This window comes from Mesoplodon mirus (assembly GCF_964341445.2).
Source record: "Mesoplodon mirus genome assembly, chromosome: 6".
In the NCBI taxonomy this organism is placed as follows: Eukaryota; Metazoa; Chordata; class Mammalia; order Artiodactyla; family Ziphiidae; genus Mesoplodon; species Mesoplodon mirus.
Window position 1 is genome coordinate 47,255,327 of NC_138982.1, and position 20,622 is coordinate 47,275,948.

Consider the following 20,622-nt stretch of genomic DNA (forward strand, 5'->3'; position numbering starts at 1 on the left):
CGGGTCTGAGCTGGCTCCCATCCCCCACAACTGTACTCTCCCATCAGCTGGGGCAGCTCTTGCCTAGTGTGGAGCTGCACCAGAGAGCAGGAGTGGCCAGCTTGGGCTGGTGTGGTCATTGGGGCAATCATAGGAAACCAGCCAGAATCCTGGGCAATTTCAATCTGCTTCCTCCCACCTTGTTCCCAGGAGTTTTCAAACCAGCTAAGGGGACATGTGTTCCCTATGTCGGATTCCCGGGCTGGGATGTCCATTAAGTGGTTCAAACCACTCAGTCCCCAGAGCAGATCTCCAAGCCCATGTAATCCCCCTTCCTTTCTTGTGTTCCCTCCCAGGGGTACAGTCACAACCTGATGCCTTCTCTTCCCTTCTACCCTGCTCCATGTGGATCTTCCTTACAGCTGTGGTTATATAAGAGTCTGCCAGTCTCCAGTTTGTTTTCAGTGAGAATTGCTCCATATGTAGATGTATTTTTGATGTGTTAGTGAGGGGAGGTGAGCTCCTACAGAATAGGAGTAGTCCTCCTACTCTGCCACCTAGAAGTGCTAAGAAAAGCTTTTTTTAATTTTTATTTTTTTAATACCTGTAATGGTAGTTTCTTAGGGAGAAGATGGGGGAAACATTCATCTCCCATTGCCATTACTCCTGAAATAATCAGCTCTTTTCTAAGGAGAGTTACCTAGTACAGTACCCAGTTATTTCAAAATCTGTTGTTAAACATAAAGAAAATACAGTCTTTTAGTAGATACTTGATCTTGGTCAAATGATAAAGGTCAGTGCATGGAATGTAGGAATTATAAGAGCTATATAGTTTGTTTATATAATAGATCCAAATGTATAAAGTTTCTAAGATTTTACAGTCTGATTCTCCCTAGGGTTCTGTAAGCTGCAAAAAGATATACAGGCATACTTCATTTTATTGCAGTTAGCTTTATTGCACTTCACAGATATTTGTATTTTTTTATAAACTGAAGGTTTGTGGCAACCCTGTATCGAGCAAGTCTATTGGTGCCATTTTTTCCAGCAACATTTGCTCGCTTCATGTCTCTGTGTCCCATTTTGGTAATTCTCACAATATTTCAAACTTTTTCATTATATTATATTTGTTATGCTGATCTGTGATCAGTGATCTTTGTTACCTTTGAGAAAGCTTATGACTCACTGAAGGCTCAGATAATGGTTAAAATGTTAGCAGGATTTTTTTAAAGCATGTACATTTTTTTTTAGTGTGCAGTAATGCTATTGCACACTTAATAGGCTATAGTATAGTGTAAACATAACTTTTATATGCACGAGGAAAATTTAAAAATTCATGTGACTAGCTTTATTGCAGTATTCACTTTATTGCAGTGGTCTGTAACCAAACCCTCAGTATCTCTAAGGTGTGTAATTAGGGTCATCACTGGGTGTGTGCAGTTGCATGCACACTGCCATTGTGGGTTTATGTGGTTAGCAAGGATAGTTTTAACGTTCCTAGATGCTGTGATGCCAGCTAAGCATCCATGGCTGTTTGCTTCTGAATGAAAGGCTGAAGAAGTTAATGTTTAGTATGAAAAAGAGCCTCCATATGGGGAATCGTTTCTATAATGCTGATGGGAATCCAAACTGGTACAACCATTTGGGAGGAAGTTTGGCTGTATGTAATTAACTGTTGTTTGAAAACTGCTTTATTTGCTGCCCTGTATTAGACTTTCAGACTTTGCGTTTGGTCAGAGTCAACATATTCTCAACACTTAACGGTAGGGAAAAAAAAGAGCTTTCTTAAGTTTTAGAATCTAAATTTAAATTAATATTTCTTCTTCTTAATTTAGGTATTTTCTTAAAGTACTTCACATGCAGTTAACACTAATAGAACACTAAGAACTGGCTCTGAGGATTGCTAAGGAGAGCAGCCTCTAATCTTAAAACCTTTTGATATAACCAATTTGGAAAAGGTTTGGCAGTTTCTTACAAGTTAAATATACACCTCTGCTTTGACTCAGCAATACCACTCCTAGGTATTTATCCAAGAGAAATGCAAATATATGTCCACACAAAGACCTTTACATAAATGTTCATAGCAATTTTATTCTTAACAGCCCAAACTGGAAAAAAAGAAAAAAATCTGGGGGCTTCCCTGGTGGCGCAGTGGTTGAGAGTCCGCCTGCCGATGCAGGGGACATGGGTTCGTGCCCCCGTCTGGGAAGATCCCACATGCCGCGGAGCGGCTGGGCCCGTGAGCCATGGCCGCTGAGCCTGCGTGTCCAGAGCCTGTGCTCCGCAACGGGAGAGGCCACAACAGTGAGAGGCCCGCATACCACCAAAAAAAAAAAAAAAAAATCTGAATGTCAGCAGGAGAGTGGACAAACTGACCATCCATATGATGGGATACAACCCAGCAATAAAAATGAATGAACTGCTGGTGCACACAACATGGGTGAATCTCAAAAGCATTATCCTGAGGGAAAGAAGCTAGACACAAAAGAGTATATACTGTATGATTGCATTATATGAGGCTTTTGAACAGATAAAACTAGTCTCTACTGAAAAATCATAACAGTGGTTGCCCTGGGATTAGGAACAAGGGTTCACTGTGAAGGTACATGAACGTACTTTCTATAGATGGAAATGTTCTATATCTTGAAAAGGGTATGGGTTACATGGATGTATCCATTTGCCAGAACTCATTAAAATATATACTTCAGATTTGAGTATTTTAAAATGTATAAATTTTACCCTCTCCTTAAAAGTAAACAGTTAATTTTTTGTGTGTGTGAAAAAAGGTTTTCCAGTTTTCTCCTTAGCCAACTGCAAGCCTTACTCTGAAATGTTAGCTTGAATCATACAAATAAAAATTAGAAGCTTGTATACAGAACTTATTGGATAAGTTACTTATTATATACTTACTTATTGGATAGTTTGCATTGTGCCCTTTCTTTAAATCTTGGAGCAGAACATCAATAAACAAAAACATTAAGCATGAAGAACCAAAATAAAATGCATTATGAAAAAGCAGCCTCTTTCTGAATATAGCACTCTGCATGGCACAGTTCTGAAAGGTGAACTCAAGTGGTAGTTAAGTGGGGTCTTGGTCAGATTACAACAGGCAAAGAACATCCTTCATTTAGAATCATGACATTGTACTTGCACCTGATCTTTAGAAGTAGTTCAAGAGATACTCTACATCCCATCTCAGGATCTGAAATGTTGCCATTTGCTCTGCCAATGTATGTTGCTTGCTTAGGTAGTGACTTCAATTGGTTGCAGTGTTAATTCTCTAGATTTTATTCCTTGGCAACCTGGAGAGGGGTTAGAATTGTGGCCTGGAATACATTTTCTTAAGAGCATCCTTTAAAATTTTTATCCTTGTCTATTATCTTATTTTAAATATCCAGTGGCCTGATGTATATCTTATGATGTGATTCCTCTGAAAAAGAAAAAACATTCTGATTCTCATCAACTTTAGGATTTCCCTCTCTATCTGACTTCCTCATTCCCCAGTTTCCCAATGAGGAGATCTGGTAATCTTTTGGGTCTGTAATCCTGTGAACACTCATTAATCCAAAGGATAAACTCTCAGCAATGACATGCCCTTGAGTGAACTTCAGAGAGATTAGCCAGGAGAAAGAATTAAACATATTTATGTAGGTGCAGTGCTGAGAGAGGAACGAGGAGAGAGCAGTGGCACCATTCCCGGAATCCAATGGCCTCCTGGTGTACGAGGTGTGGGCAGCAAGACCCTAGATACTTACCTTGCACCTTCGTGCGGATCACAGAGGCAGAGATGAGGGCTTACCACCATTTCCTAGGAAGTTGCATCAGGCTAGAATATATGGCAAAAAAAGGTACTGTGAGAGCAATGATGCCTTTCTCTTATGTATGTTTTGTTATTCATTCTCATTCTCAGAGGAATAATGGTTTAACTAACCAATTTTACATTAAAAAAATTACTGTGCAATACTGTCTCAAGTTTGTTAAGGAGTTTAAAAGGACTTTTTAAATTTAAAGCATTAATCAGCTATTAACAATATTGTAGGTGGTCATTTATTGAAAATTCATATTAAAAAGAGATAACCAAATATTTTGATAAAATCAGGTTATAGGATGGAATGTGTAAGTATGTGTAAGCATTTTAAAAGCATATATGTCTATACATACATATATACATACTGACTATTATACACCCGTAAAATAACTATTTAATTTGGGGTGAAGGAATGGTAGGGAGTTTTACTTTTCTTATTTTTATTTAGTTGTATTTTTTATTTAAAAAAAATAACCAATATAATTGCTTTTGTAAAATGAAAATGAGAATCCAGATTATGAAATTCATATTCCTGAAGAAAAATGTTAAGTCTGAAGAAAAGCATTAAATCTGAAATGCTGAGACTTCATGTTAGACACATCAGCTGATAACAGACTGGTGGTTTAGGAATAAAAAAGAAAACCACTTCTCTTCAGTGGGCTGGGTGAGAAGGAACAGCATTTTAAGTATGCTTTACATGTATTTGGAAGACAATAAGACAGATGCTCTAAGAGCTGAAGCAGCTGCTTGTTTCTAAGACTGCTTCTTTCATGCATGGGCTTATTGATATATTCCTCCCTAACCCCCGGTCTTTTTTTTTTCCCTTGAAAATGTTTATAATACATTTATTCCCCTTAGATCACAGACTAGGAAAGGTGATTAAAGCAAATGTCTTTGTCTCTCTCATTACTCTTTATCTATACTTAGAACCTATTTCTTCAAGGGAGGGGAATTACTGAATGGAGAAGTATGCTTTTAAAACAAATTCTTCATTGTTCCAGTATACTTTCTGGTTGAGACACGATTCATGCAAGGGCTACTATATATTTGCTACTTAAGAAAGAACAGCTTGTTAATCAGATTTTGCTTTCCATTCTTAAAACACATAGGTGCTCACCTGAGCATGCACACGAATCCTTACAGAGTTTGAATTCAGGTGTAAATGATTGCCCTAATTTTACTAAAGTTAAATCATAGGAGGTTTACAGTCTTGTTGATCGTGAGGAGAGGAAGTAATAGGAAAGATGAATATGAAGATTTCTGAATCCTAAACTTATAGTATTACATACACTATTGTTGCTTTTCTTTTTTTCCCACTATAAAAGGTTGTGAAATGTTTGCCTACGTACTTTGGCTGTCAGTCATTTTATTCTGTGACGCGATACAACAACAAAAGCTTGAGTCTCTTAATGCAAGTTTTATGAGTATCTAAATGGCCTTTCTGACATTACTGCAATCTTACATTCATGGAATGCTATCAGTCGACTTCTTGGTATAATACTGATTTCTTGGGGCTAAGGGAATGAAACTCAAGAGATGGCACACTGATTAAAGTATGTGCTAATCAAGACTCATATATTATTTAATTGTTGGGGGTTCAGGGAGAGTCAGAAGTTGGGGTTTGTTTTTTTCACTGGCTATCTCTCCCATTTTTTCTTTTTAAAAGGAGAATAAAATGTACTTAAAATATTAGAAAATGAATGCACGCCTGTAAGTTAGGGTAACACCAACTGCTGTAACAACCCCTAAATTTCACTGGATTAATACACTCCAATACAATGTCCCTGGTCGGGTGGCCGTTTTCCCTCAGACTGTTTCAGGGACCCTGCCTGCTTCTATCCTGTGGGTCTGTCATCCTCTGGCTCAGAGTTGTTACCTTGCAGCCTGCAGGAGGGAAAAGACACAGTGGTGAAGACACACCTATTTCTGAAATACCCCAACTCATCATTTTTGCTCATCTCCCATTGGCATTCACTAGCTACATGGGGGTAAATGGAGGTAGGGCAGGTGAGTGGGAGATGGAGTTTCTGGCCAGGCAGCCACCTTCAAATGATAGTGCTACTGTATGCAAGAGGAACTGTGAATTTTGAGTGGGCATCTAGCCATCTCTGCCTCAATATCTCATCGCAAATACATTCAAATATATGTCCCTCCATATATATATATATATATATATATAAACTTAACATAAATGATAACATTCTGTTCTGTATCTTGCTTTATTTTTTTTAAACTTAATACATTTTGAACTTTTTTCTGATCAGTACATACAGATCTGCCTGACTATATTTAATGGCTCCCTAGTATTCTGTTGTATGGCTATTTCATCTTTTATTTAACCAATCTGCTATTAATGGACATTTGCCCTAGAGGAACAATACTGTAATAAACATCTTAGTACTCACTCATCTTGCCCTTGTGTTACTGTTTCCGTAGGTTAAATTCCTAGACATGGAATTTCTTGGCCAGAAGACTGCATATTTAACATTTTGACAGATATTTCCAAATTGATCAACATTTTAAAAAAAGTACCTGTTTATACTTTTACCTATAGAGAATTTGCCTACAGTCTTACCAACGCTGTGTTATTTATCTTTAAAAAAATTGCCAGCCTATCAGGCAGAAAAGCACTCATTCTGTTTTAATTTACATTAATTTATTAGTGAGGTTAAACATTTTATATATATATTCACTGGCTGTATTTCTTCTGTGAATTGTCTGTTCTCAGTCTGTGGCTGACGTATGTTTCCTACGGTCGCTGTAACAAATCACCACAAACTTGATGGCTTAAAAAACAGAGATTTATTTTCTCATAGTTCTAGAGGCCAGAAATCCAAAACCAAGGGTACTGCCCCCCTCCTCTAGAGGCTCTAGGGGAAATTCAGTTTCTGGTCTTTTCCAGCCTCTGTTGGCTCCAGGTGTTTATTGGTTTGTGGCTGCATCCTTCCAATCTCTGCCTCCATCTTCATAAGATCTCCTCTGTTTCCCTCTCTCTTTTATGATTGCATTCAGGGCTCACTGGGATAATTCAGAATAGACTCTTCCTCTCAAGAGCCTTAATTATGTCTTCAAAGACCCTTTTTTCCAAATAAGGTAATGTTCACAGGTATTGGGGATTAGGACATGGCTGTATGTTTTTCTTTTTTTTCTTTTTGAAAGCAGGGGGACCATCCAGCCCACTATACCTATTTCTTGTGAATTTTATTAATTTGTAAGAGCTCTCTCTATTCTAGGGAGATAAGCCTTTTATCAGCCACATGTGCTGTGAATTTTCCAGTTGGTTACATTTCTTTTGAGTTTGTTAAAGGTGTGTTTACCTTGCCAAAGTAGTTTTCAAATTAGTAAATCTATCACTCTTATTGGGATTTGTCATACTTTGAAAGGCTGTTCCAATTCCAGGATTATAAAAGTGTTCTCCCATATTTTCTTTTAGTAATTCTGTCATTTAATTATTTAATGTGGCTGGAGTTTATTTTGATGCAAAAAGTGAAATTTGGATACAACTTAACATTGTTGACAATAATAAAATACCTGTACATGCACCTACTATATACTGGGAATTTTTCTTAAGTTTTCTAACATTAACTCAGTTCTTACAACAACCATACTAGGTGGATGTATTATAATTTCCCTCATTTTCAAATCAGGAAAACTGAGGCACAGGGAAGTTCATTGACTTGCTTGAGATTATTCTGCTGTAAGTGGCAGAGCCAGGGTTTGAACTCAGGCATTGTGACACCAGAGGTCATGCTCTTAATCACTATACTTGATGTCCCGTTATGGCCAAGTTCTATTTGTGACCCAGAACTATTTGCTGAGTACAGGTATCCCCTGCTTTTCGAAAGTTTGCTTTGGCTATTTTGCTTTTATGAAAGACCTATGTTAGTACCTGTTTTTGCTAACCAAAAGAACTCCAAAGAAGATTTTCACTTTTAGGAGAAAAGCAAAAAGTGTTCAACATTTGTTTAGTAGTGAGCCATTATAGAGGCAGTGCACACGCAGAGTGGTACCACCAAGCTCCTTCCCCTGGAACTAGACTCAGCATGTCTGCATCAAGCTGCCATAGCTTTGAATTGTGTCAGTGAGCATCTATGCTTTATCTCGACTTATTTCATGCATCTATTAGCAAGATGTGTACTGAGGTAATTGCCTCTTTGCTTTATGCCCTTTTGACTTACAAAAGGTTTCCTAGGAATACTCTACTATCAGATAGTGAGGGAATCTGTAATCTCCCTCTGGCCCCATGGGAAATGCCACTTTTATCATATACTACATCCCTATTTATATTTCAGTCTAATTCTAATCTCCCTTCTGCTCCTGAGTTCTTCCAACCTCATGACAAGTTCTATCAAACTTAGTTCATAGTGAAAGAGAAAGAGGTCACATGACATCAGTGGGGAATTTATGAGCAGCATTTCAAAGCAAATCACCAGTGGGTGGCAGTAATGCGGGTGTTCGAGAAAAATGTATTGTGGTATCCTTGAGATCATGGCTCAAAGAACTGGATGATAAATTTAATTGGCTTCTGTTGAATCTATTATATACAAATTGTTTTCATACGTTATTTTAATTAAGTGAGATAATGCATGTAAAGCATTGTCAATGAAAAAATTAATAGTCTATCTAAGAAAGAAATGGAAATTTTTATTCATGCCAACCTGGGGATTATAACCCAGGAGACAGTCTCTCCAAGAGCTCTGAGAACTGTTCTGAAGAGGTAAGGAGGGGGCAAGGCTAGTGTATACGTGATTTTGATCAAGGGGTACATGCAGTCAAGCACTCATCTTGGTAGAAGGTTACTTGTTACTTGGTAGAAGGATCTCTGAGTTAATGGTTTTAGTGCTTTTCTAAGTATGGGAAGATGAAAGAACCAGATTCATAAAATTTTCTTCTGGAAATATTTAACTAGCTGAGGGCCAGTTCTGTCGGTTTTCCCAGAGCACAAAGTGCCTCATCCTGATCTTCGCCTTGAATTCCTTTCAGAGTGTATTGTTGGTCAGTGACCGCAGTGGCTAATGACTTGATTCTTGCAGAACTGGATGGTGGACAATATTCTTTATTTTACAGTCCCTTCCCTTTCAGTCTTAATTTCAACCAAAGTTTGAGAGGCATTTTGTGACCAATTTGTCCCACGACACTAAGAATGCTCATTCTTAGGTCAGGCGTGGAGCTTTTGGATAGGCCACTCAATGCGCCATTACTGGACTAGGCCCTCCTAACAATAGCCAAAATCCTCTGGACCTGCTGTCTTACTAGTTTGTTATGGTTCCCTCTTATTGCTTCTTCCCATATCTAGAGTTACACTAGTATAATCATTGATCTTATAGAACTATATATTTAGTCAGTCGTTTCAAGTCGCCTAGTCACACATTTGGTAATGCAAGAAACAGTCTTATAAAATAGGCAGAATACAAGTAATATAGCTAGTAATATTAATAAGATCATTAATAAGTATTTAAGCTAAGAACTTCCATTAGGTGCAGCCCAGTATCTCTGCAGGTGGTCTGACTGGTCTCTTTTGCACCGATTGCTATCTTTAAGGGAAATGATTATTGGCATTTTACATAAAGTTCACCAAAGATGTCTGCACAGACAAGGTGAGTGGTGGGTCATCATGACCCCTTATGGGATTGAGAAAGGAATGTTATCTTCTAAGGAGTTATATGGCTGGCACCAGAAGAAGAAAAATTGATCTTTATGGTTGAGCATGTATTTCTGCTATTGGCGAGGTCTGGTTAATGTGTAATGCACACTAGAAGGGAGGGAGGAGGCCAAAGGGCAGAGAAAAATTTTATGTTTAAATTTTTCTTGTCTTGCCTTACAATATGATTTTTATTTCATCAGCATGTAGCACAGTGCCCAGTAGGTAGAAAGTGCTCAATAAATGGTAGTATTAATCTTCACAACAGTCCTCTAGGAGGAGATTTTATTTTATTTTATTTTTTTTGCGGTACGTGGGCCTCTCACTGTTGTAGCCTCTCCCGTTGCGGAGCACAAGCTCCGGACGCGCAGGCTCAGCGGCCATGGCTCACGGGCCCAGCCAGTCCGCGGCATGTGGGATCTTCCCGGACCGGGGCATGAACCCGTGTCCCCTGCATCGGCAGGTGGACTCTCAACCACTGCGCCACTGGGGAAGCCCTAGGAGGAGATATTTTTAATTATTATCCACTCCCATTTTACAGAGGGAGAACCTGAAGGTGTAGGGGCTGGTTAGTGGCAGAGCTGGGATGCAAGTCCAGTTTCTTTCATTCTGCTTCCATAGTACCTGAATGAATGAATACACTGAGAGAGGAAGGCAGGAATGTTTAGCCAGAGCCTCCAGGGCTTTTTCTTAAGCAAAAATAAAATTGTGTATCCATCATATTGCTAAAATGTCTAAGATCCTACCACTTTGATTCCTTTGTTAAGATAGTTTTTCCTCTAAGAGCTTTAGAAAGAAATGAAAGTGCAGAATCTTTTGGAAGAATGCCATGTCGAATGAGCATTCATCATAGCTAGTCTTCTCATCTCATCACATTAGACCATATTTTGTTGTTTTACCAAAGACACTGCTTCTGACTTGACTGAATCCCGGGCTGGGAGTGGCCCTAGAATGAGGAGAGGATAGGCATTAAGGCATGGGTCCCCAACCCCTGGGCTGTGGACCGGGACCGGTCCAAGGCCTGTTAGGAACTGGGCCGCAGAGCAGGAAGTGAGTGGCAGGCAAGCAAGCAAAGCTTTATCTGCTGATCTCCATCGCTCACCTTACCGCCCAAACCATCACTCCCCTCCCCACCCCCCGCCTCCACCCCCACCGCCACAAAACCGGTCCCTGGTGCCAAAAAGGTTGGGGACCGCTGCATTAAGGGGCCCACACTGAGCACTGGGGTAGGGCTTGGGGTTGCTGGAAGGAGAGGTATAACAAGTGCTAAAGGTGGGGTTGGCTTGTTTCCCAGGGTGCTGATCCTAAAATCAACACAGCAGGAAATGTAGGCCAAAACTTTACACCAGCTAGGGCTCAGTTTCAAATATACTTTGCATACATATAGATGATTATTTTTATTGAATGATAGGAGAAGCACTAGGGAACAACCTAAATAAAAACTTTTTTTTTTTCCCCCTGAGCTGCATTTTTGTAAGCAACAGGAAAGGAACAAGAATGGTCTAAAGTCTTGGAACTTCAACATGTGCTTGCTTCTCTGTTGAATTAGCAGCATCAAGAGAGTTTTGTTAGAAATGCAGAATCTCTGGCCCCACCCCAGGCCTACTAAATCAGAATCTGCATTTTAAAGCACAGGTGATTTATATATCATTGTAATTTGAGACCACTTCTCTGGGGCAGTATTGATTAAAATGCAGGTGGGGTCACTTTGAAACCTAGTGCTAAAATTTGAGAGCCTTAACAGAGGGAGGGATCAGGTATTTTCACAGTTTCTTAATTTCCTGCAGGGCCTTGATTGCTTTTTATTCAATATGCCCCAGGCGGCAGAGCTGATTTGCCTCTCCTGGAGTTATGAAGGACTGCAGGAGAATGTCACCTCCAGCTATTGTTGCTAAGGAAACCCTTTGCATAAAAACTTCCACCTTGGTGCAGTGCTTGTCTCATGCAAGGGCACATGTGAGATGTCAACAGAAATTAATAAGCTTAAACATTTTTTTTGTAATAAAAAAAAAGAAAAGGGATTTGGATAAGCATTGAAAAACAGAAATCCTGGGGCTTCCCTGGTGGCACAGTGGTTGGGAGTCTGCCTGCCAATGCAGGGGACACGGGTTCGTGCCCCAGTCCGGGAGGATCCCACATGCCGCGGAGCGGCTAACCCTTGAGCCATGGCCGCTGAGCCTGTGCGTCCGGAGCCTGTGCTCCGCAACGGGAGAGGCCACGGCAGTGAGAGGCCCGCGTACTGCAAAAACAAAACAAAACAAAACAGAAATCCTTATGCCTAATAATATCTCATCACTTCTCAAAGCAATTTTAAACAAGCATTTGCAGAGCCTGAGGCAAGAATACAAATAGAGGCCCATATGTGGCATTTAAATAAAAAGTACTATTCTTTTAACTTGATAAACACACCCCCATAAGAACAAGATTTAAAGTACATAAAGGTATGGTTTTTATATGACTAAAAATCAGAAAATAGCAAAGATGAATAAATTGAATTATTGCATGCATCTGAGTGTTGTGTTGATGGGCCATTGAAATTTGGATGAGTAATAAAAATATCTGTTACCCATAAGGCATTAGTTAACCCATAAAATTTGTTTTCTAATCATGTCAGCAAATGCACTATGTTGTTATAATTGAGATTTTCACATAATTTGAGCTCCATTGAGAGCAGTGATCTAAAGTAAATGTGATCTAAGTAAAATGTAATTGTGTTCAAGGAGTTCAAATTTTGAATATATTTGCATCATGAATTGGAAGAAAAAAAGTGAGAATGTTGATGCTCAGTAGTACTGGACATATTTCACTATATAAGAATCTACATGGGGAGGGTGGGAGGGAGGCTCAAGAGGGAGGGGGTATAGGCATACATATAGCTGATTCACTTTGTTGTGCAGCAGAAACTAACACAACATTGTAAAGTAACTATAATCCAATAAAGATGTAAAAAATAAATTAAAAAAGAAGAATCTACAGCATTCATGCTGTGTGAGAGGAAGAATTTGACAAGTTAATTGATTTGTTTTTCTCTTACTTAAGCACTTCCGCTGCTCAAATCCTCCCAGCACTCTGAAGCAGTGTCTGTCCCTGATACAAGCAGTGGCACAGCCCACAAGCCATCATAGCATTTGGATGCAGTGCGCCTTTTCTTTTGAGGATATAGACCAAGAGATGTGGAGAAGTCTTTCCCTGGAGCCCCAATGGTGTTAAGAGAGTAGCTGTTCAGGGTACAGTGTGTTCTGCCAGCCCTGAGTTCTGGGTCCTGAGGACAGAGGCACCCGTGTGGTCTTTAACACATATGTTTATCGGAGGGAGGGTTACAGGGCCTGGGCAGGGGTCACAAGGAAACTTCCTGGGGTGATGGAAATGTTTCATATCTTGATCTGTTTAGTGGTTACATTAGTGTATGTGTTTGTCAAAATTCATCAAACTGTACATTTAATATTTGTGCATTGTACTGCATGTAAATTATACTTCAATAAAGTCCTATTAGCATAAAAAATAAACACTACCAGAGCATACTTTTCTCTATGTAAACTAAAGGGAGTAACCAAATAGGATTCCATCACTCTAAAACAACTATTTCTTTCTTTTTTGTGTGTGTGTGATATGCGGGCCTCTCACTGTTGTGGCCTCTCCCGTTGCGGAGCACAGGCTCCGGACGCGCAGGCTCAGCGGCCATGGCTCACGGGCCTAGCCGCTCCATGACATGTGGGATCTTCCTGGACCGGGGCACGAACCCGCGTCCCCTGCATCGGCAGGTGGACTCTCAACCACTGCGCCACCAGGGAAGCCCTAAAACAACTATTTCTTGTATTCCTTTTTCATATGCCTGTACCCATGTGCACACACACTCCACCTGCTTTCCTCTTTCTTTCTGAACCTGGCTTCAATCTCACCATACATGTGATTTTTATGTTCTTGAAATTACATCTTAAATCTTTTTCTATGACGTGGTATTCATAATTATATCATGTTTGCTTCCATTTTTTCACTCTTATAAATAATGTTCCAGTCTACATTTTTATGTATAAAGTTTTTATTTTGTTATTTTCTCAGGATACATTTCCAGATATAGGATGACTGGGTAGAAGGTTATGAAGATTTTGATGACTATGTATTGAAGCTCTGTATTGTAATGGTTACCATGTTGGGCTTTGGAGTTTAGAATGAGCTGGGTTCAAATTCTGGTTCTGCTTGACCCTGGACAAACTATTGCAAATGTAGTTCCATATTGCTGTTGTTTTGAGGATTAAATAAGATGATGTATATATGTATATGTATGTAATCTACACAATAATCACTGGGTAAAATATTGTGAAACTACTTTCTGGAAGGACACTACCAGCTTTACTCCCCAAGGCTATGCAGAAGTACTAGTTTCCAAACAGAACCCCAGCATTGTGTGTTATTTTATGGATGAAATGAGAAATTCTATTGCTGTTTTAATTACATTATTTGACTACTAGGAAGTTGGACTTTTTAAAATTTGTTTTTATTTGTTTATATTTATTTTTGGCTGCATTGTGTGTTCATTGCTGCACGCGGGCTTCCTCTAGTTGCGGTGAGCGGGGGTCACTCTTTGCTGCGGTGCGCAGACTTCTCATCGCGGTGGCTTTTCTTGTTGCGGAGCGCAGGCTCTAGGCACGCGGGCTCAGTAGTTGTGGCTCGTGGGCTCTAGAGCGCAGGCTCAGTAGTTGTGATTCACGAGCTTAGTTGCTCCGCGGTATGTGGGATCCTCGCGGACCAGGGATCGAACCTGTGTCCCCCCGTACCGGCAGGCAGACTCCTATCCACTGCACCACCAGGGAAGCCCCGTTGGACATTTTTTAGTGTTCTTGGTTTTTAAAATCTTCTAAATTTCTCCTTAAAAAATTCTCCCATCTGCTTTTCAAGTGCCTCTTACTCAATGTTAATTTATGGACAAACTTCAATACTAAGTCTTCTGGTTCAGGTTAAGCATCGCTGTAGCATAGGAGGCAGTAGAAGAAGGAAAATGGGTTTGTGTTCTTTCTAACTTGGCCAATAAGAAAGAGAAGTGAAACACAGCATGACTCCAGGGTGCCTTTTTGAACCACCCAGCAACTGATTCCTCAGAGCCTCTGGTCCACACGTGTTTTCTCAGCAGTCACATCTGTTCTAGTTGTGGGAGTGGTAGGGCAGGCTGGGCTGGAGGAGGTTCATTTTAGTGCTAGGGTGCGTTCCTTTACATTGTCTAACTAATTAAACAAGTTATCTGTAAAGTGTCTTCTTAGGGCTGGCTCACAGCTGGTGCTCTCATTAGTGTCACTAGCAGTGGCTGAGTGCAGATCCTGGTCCCATTCCTAGTTCAGCTAACAACCGACCCTTCCATCCTTTCTGCCCACCAGATTCCCTGGGCAAAGTATTCAATAGTAATGCAGCAGGATCTGTCAAACTTGGGTCTGCCTTCCCTCTTGGGTCAGATCATAATTTTACGCCTTAACTTATTAATTAAGTAGTTTATTTATTTGTTTATTTATTTATTTAGTATTTTGGTTCCTTTTCCCTCAGACCATACTTGAGTCTTTTAAATCCCAGTGTGACTGAAATTTCAGAACAGCAAGAGAAGAGACTAAGGGTTTCACTGCTCTATATTCCTTACTAGTTGCAACAGTTAGACTGCATCAGCTTTTATCAGCCAGTTTCCTGCCCTCTGCCTTGAGGAGGAGGATGCAATTAGTAGTAAGGGTCCTGCCCCAGAGTCCACATTTCTCTCAGATGGGGGTGTGGGGTTTGGGGGGTGGACAACACAGAGGTGTTTCTTGCTGCCTACAACTGAATTCCAATGGGATATGCTGGGCTGTACTCCATCACCTAGGAGACCTTTGTGGATACTTCCTGCAGTTTTAGAACTGTGGGTCCAGGGTAACATATAATCACAGAGATAGAAAAGGGACAAGTTTTTCCCAGATCTATTTGTAACTTTGCCTAGAATAGAAATTGTGTTGAAATTCAAATACTACTTCGCTTTGCCTTGTGTGGGTTACAAAGAGACAAGTTTCTCCCTAATCTACATGCATCAAAAATAGCAAGCAGGAAGCAGGAAGCCTCCACACAGGACCGAGGGGCCTGCAGGGTGCAGCAGGTACCACCACCTCAGTGGGTCATCACTGGCCATGCCCAACTGTTCCTGGAGAAGTAAAAGCCATTTTACACGTGTGGATGCTAAGGCTCAGCATGTTCTTGCTGTGGTTGCCCAGCTAGAAATTGGCAGAAACAGCTCTTGGCATGTAGGGCTGAGGCAGCTTCCTTCCCACTGCAGGGGGAGGTGTTCCTTTAGACCAGAGAGCTCCTACACTCCCTTCCCTACCCCATCTCTACAGGAGTGGGTAGCAGGGCCTGCCAGCAGCAAGAGCTGGTCTGTGTGTTTCCTCTGGTACAGAGCATAACTGAGGCTGACCTGTGCATGGCCCACAGGTGTCAGGCATCACTAAAAGCTGGGTGTGTCTGAGGTCATCTCCATGCACTGGGTCAGTGCTGAGTCTGAGAAACCCTCATGCTCTGTTGCAGCTGGACAGGTTGGGTCATGAGGTTCCTTCACTGGGAAGTCTTCAAGGATAACCATGTCACTCCCTGGCTGGGGGCCAGGCTGTCTCAGCAAAATCTGGGCCAAAGGCAAACCAGCTCATTTCTATTCTTGGAAAAACAAATCGTAGATTTTAGTCCTGTTCCTTTGGTAACCACAGGAGGCAGGTGAAAATGTCTCTGTTGGAAGGCTGGACAATCCTCCACAGATTCCCAAAATGAGAGACACTAGTCAACGTCTCGGGTGGTAGAAGCCAATGCTCCTCAAGGCCAAGGGTCTTGGGTCTCCATCACATTTGCCCTCTTAGAGTCAAGTAATCCAGGGCTGACCCAGGCTCCACACTTAAATTATTGTGTGACCACAGGCAAGGTCACAATCTCTCCGTTTCTTCATTTAAAAAATAAGATGGGACGGGGGTGGGGATGGTTAGCTTAACTCACTTCTTTTGTTTCTTTCAGATTTTACCTCTTTAATTTAAAATGTTTACTTTAAAGCACATCTCAAATATTGAGGTACAATAACAATAAATTGCATCTCATGATATATTGGTTTTTCTTTGGGGTCATTGTCCCTTAAATAGACTCCCTCAGGTATGGAAAAATAATAAACCAGCTGTATTTTTGAGTATGCCACTTTCCCAGACCACTGGGAGATTGTGTTCTGAAAAACTCTTCAGTTACGTAACTCCTGTTTCTGCTTAAACTTTCTATTTTCTTGTCCATTTGTAATTTAAATTTTATTATGGAAAATTTGAAACATATGCGAAAGAATTTTATAATGAACTGCCAAGGGCCCATCAACCAATTTCAACAATTATCCGCATTTTGTCAATCTGGTTTCATCTCCCCCGCCCGCCATTTCCTGCTCCCTGTATGTTTTTGGCAGAAGGGGATTCTGGAATATTTTTAAGCAGATCTCAGACTTCATATCTTTTTACTGTTAGGGGCTTTACTTTGCTTATCTAACAGAGAAGGCCCTTCTTTTTTCGTAAAATATAACTACAGTGTCATCATTATATACAGGCAGGTTGTAAGAGGGAACACCTGTAGCAATGATACAGGAGTCTTTGAATTTGTAGTGAATTCACAGTGGAAAGTCCTTTCCTCCAGAAACAGTGGTAGAATTCACTGAAAAGCGTCTTGGGGTTTGAGCGGCACTTGCCCCACCCCTTAGGAGACTTTCAGAAAGCAAATATAGGCAAGGTCTTTCCAGAGTGATGAATGTAACTAGTGTTTACTTAGCACCTACTATGTACATCTCCATATGCATCGTCTTCTGCAACCTTTACACCAAAGCTGAGAAGTGGAAACCAAGGCTCTGGGAGGAGGTTCCCAAATATTACTTTCTGATTGATCAATATTAGAATATCACATTAACCTAGCTAGCTCCATGCCAAAACAATAGGTGATACCTGTTTCGCATCAGCGTACAAGGCTATTTGGTTTGTACCTTAATCTAACCTGATGTTTAACTGCTGTAGAAACAATAACTAGTTCATTTTTTGAGGTTCCCTGGCAAATAGTTAAATGAGGATAATAATATTGTAGGCAGAGGGAACATGAAAATGCCTTCCCCTTCCCAGCCCAGGCTAAGAGGTGCCACTCAGTCTTCTTCCCCTCTCTTTAGTACCCTTTCCCCAAATGGATAGAATGCAAACCTTAGTGCTTACAAATCACTCGTGGTTAGAGGACATTTGCAGGTTTGTGCTTGAAAGGTTTGAATTTTTGCTTTGGGAACCTGTATCCTTTTATTCAGTAAGGAGCGTCTTTATTTAGCAAAATGGAGTGTGCTTCGTTAAACATGTTTGTCAGTGGGAAGAGGCTCCTTGAAGTATTCTGGAAGGGGAAAAAAAGGAATGGAGGTGACTAAGAGAAAGATAAAAAGGCAGAAAGTGAGGGAAGGAATAAAAACAAAAGAACCTTCATAAGTCCCAGATTGATTTTCTGACCCAGTTTGAGATGAACTCTGGTAACTTACATTGTGTGTGTTTAAAATGTCCTTCTGCAGACCCAAAGGAATGGGCAGACCTCTAAGCACTTCCCTTGGTAATGAGACCATCCCAGCAGGTTTACTGTGAAGCTACTGAAGCTTAAGCTTCAGGGCCTCTTCCTTGCACTGACCACTCCCAGAACCTTGGGAGAGGCACTAGAAATGTCCCGTGCTCATGTGTATAAGTGTCAAACCACACAAAACCCAGATCCATCCCTGCTTCAGGAATTGAGTTCTCAAGAGAATAATGTGCCCATAACCATATCTTGGTAAGTTCCAGACTTCCCTAGTAGTGGAACTTCCCTTTCTTCCTTTAAATTCTCTTTGTAATTTGCAAGGATTTAACCTACTTTGTGTTTTATTTGTGCAGATGAAATTATGCAGCAGGAAATCAGGCCCTTGGTGGCAGTGGATATAATTGAACAACTTCACAGACAATTTGCCATTCTTTCAGGTAAGGGGCAAATTCATTTGCATTTCTAGATTTTGTTGGGAGGTCTTGCTGGGAGGGCCCAGCCTCTTGAACTTGATTAACATTGTGCTCAAGTCTCAGTCATCCCTTAAGCCTCACCCAGGACTAGAATGAACTGAGGAATATTGAGCGGGAGGAGGGTGGCATCTCATAGATGTTACTTCTTTTGCTGTTGGGTGAAATTTGATCTTTCCCAAGGGAGTACATTTCTTTGAGGTTGTAAAGAACAGAGCTGAAAAGATTTTGAGGAAGGAAAAAGAAATAACTACTGACATTAGCTGTCACCATGATGTTCTTCCAATATTCTTGTTGGATGTTCTACCAAGATCCAACCTTAAGAGAGTCTTGGTTTTAAGGGCTCATGAACAGTGCTGAGGTTATTTGTTCTCTGAGAGATTTGTCTTTTACTCTTAGCTCTTATGGATCTAATTTTAATACATTGATTTCCATTAAGCATTTGATTGGGAATAAAGAGAGGCTAATATTAATCAAAAGCTAGAAATCTGCTGAGCCTAGGCATAACCCTGAAAAGTTGCCATTACTAGAATACTATTCTTTTTTATTCCCTTAGCCCAGGGTGACATGACTTTAATTACTGAAACTGGAGGTATAGACCAAACCCTAAATTATAGTTAGACCTTTCTTGGAAGCATGGGGTAGTGAGTGTAGATGTCCTCAGCACATATCACAGAGGAATAAGATGGCAAGTCACTCCCTCCTTTTACATCTGTTTTGAAAAAAGCAACAAAGTCATCTTAGTTGTATCACAGAGAGAATGTGTAGTTGATATCAATTTTACTCTACCATATGAGATGTAAAAAAAAAGTCACATTACTTTCTCTAAATCTTATTTAGTCTGCCGCAAACTCCTCATACTACTGAGTTGGAGAGAAATGCAATTTCCATTATTAGGATACCTCTCTCCATCTCAGAGTTATATCCTAGGTGGGGGCATCTTACACAATGCAGAACCTTCTGGGGAATTCTCTGGTCTTTCCTTCACATTGGTCATTGCTCAGATACTCACTGAAAGCTCCATAAATACAGGGTTCTCATTTTCAAAATTTCTGCCTGTATTGCTAATGCTTAGAACAGGGGCCAGAACATAATACATGCTGAGGTTGAAATTATCCAAGTCCTCCTGCTTTGTCCTGTGAGGCTCCCCACATCCCCTGTCTAGGCACCACTGTCTCGACCCTAGTGGGAGTGCCTAGCCAGCCTCCTGCAGGTGAAGTGTCATAGCTTCCCACAGTGAGCCTAGGATAGTGCACAAGAAAAGGCAGCATGGGAAACTGTCTCTGGGTTTCTGGCAACTGCTGCTATGGCCCTATGTCACAGAAGGCCCAAGGCCAGCATGCATTAAGGTCTGGAATGGATGATGGGGTGGGTTGGGTGGATTCCTATAGTCTTACACCAAAACTCTAATGCCTCAACTCGGAACATGATTCTGGCATATAAGATTGCACAATAACTCATCTGGGGGAGAAATCCATTGACTGATTGATACATTTAAATATCCAAAGTTATCTCTTTGAGTAATATTGAGGCATTTCTTTCTATGCTTATTTCTTAGAGGCAGTATAGTGAAAATCATAAACTGGTGCCAGACAGCTCTAGATATGGGTTTAGATTCTGCTATTGACTAGCTGTATCATGTTGGGTAATTTACTTGTCTAAGCTTCACTTTCCTCACTTGTGTAATGAATGGGATCATCATAATTTTGAGGATTAAAGACATAATGTATGAAAAATGCTTAGTGTTGCAACTGCCAACTAAATGTTCTTTTTTCCTGATATATTTCAATCCATAAAAATGTTTATTTTAATCCATAAAAATGTTATTTTATGAACCATCTAGGTTCATATTTCAACACAATTTGTTTTTAAAGTATATAACTGAAAAATAATTTTCAGTATGACAGCATTTTTATAAGGGAACAAAACCATACAGTGAATATAGTGTATAATGCCACAGTTAAGTCAGGAATAGAGGTAACTTTCACTCTTTAATGCAGAACATAGAACTGAAAACTCACACTGGACCAAGAGGACACCTCTGCTTTAGGAAAGGCAGTTTGTGGCAAAGACAATGCTTTCATTCCTGAGCTTCTTTTGTCAGCTTGTTGCCTCAAGTTTGACCTTCTTGTGAGAGGGAAGCATGGATTAGCTGTGATAGCGTTTGCAACGCT

The 20,622-nt window shown here is 40.4% G+C and overlaps 1 protein-coding gene across 1 annotated transcript in view; it reads left to right on the top strand.

The window, feature by feature from the left end:
- The window catches only part of MCF2L2 (MCF.2 cell line derived transforming sequence-like 2), a gene marked incomplete at its 5' end in the record, with an annotated part of 239,213 nt that overhangs the window by 6,720 nt on the left and 211,871 nt on the right, over positions 1-20,622 (top strand). Inside the window, one exon of the mRNA XM_082624318.1 lies at positions 18,332-18,415. Coding sequence (XP_082480444.1) covers positions 18,332-18,415 — 84 coding nt within the window. The remainder of the gene's footprint in view (positions 1-18,331; positions 18,416-20,622) is intronic.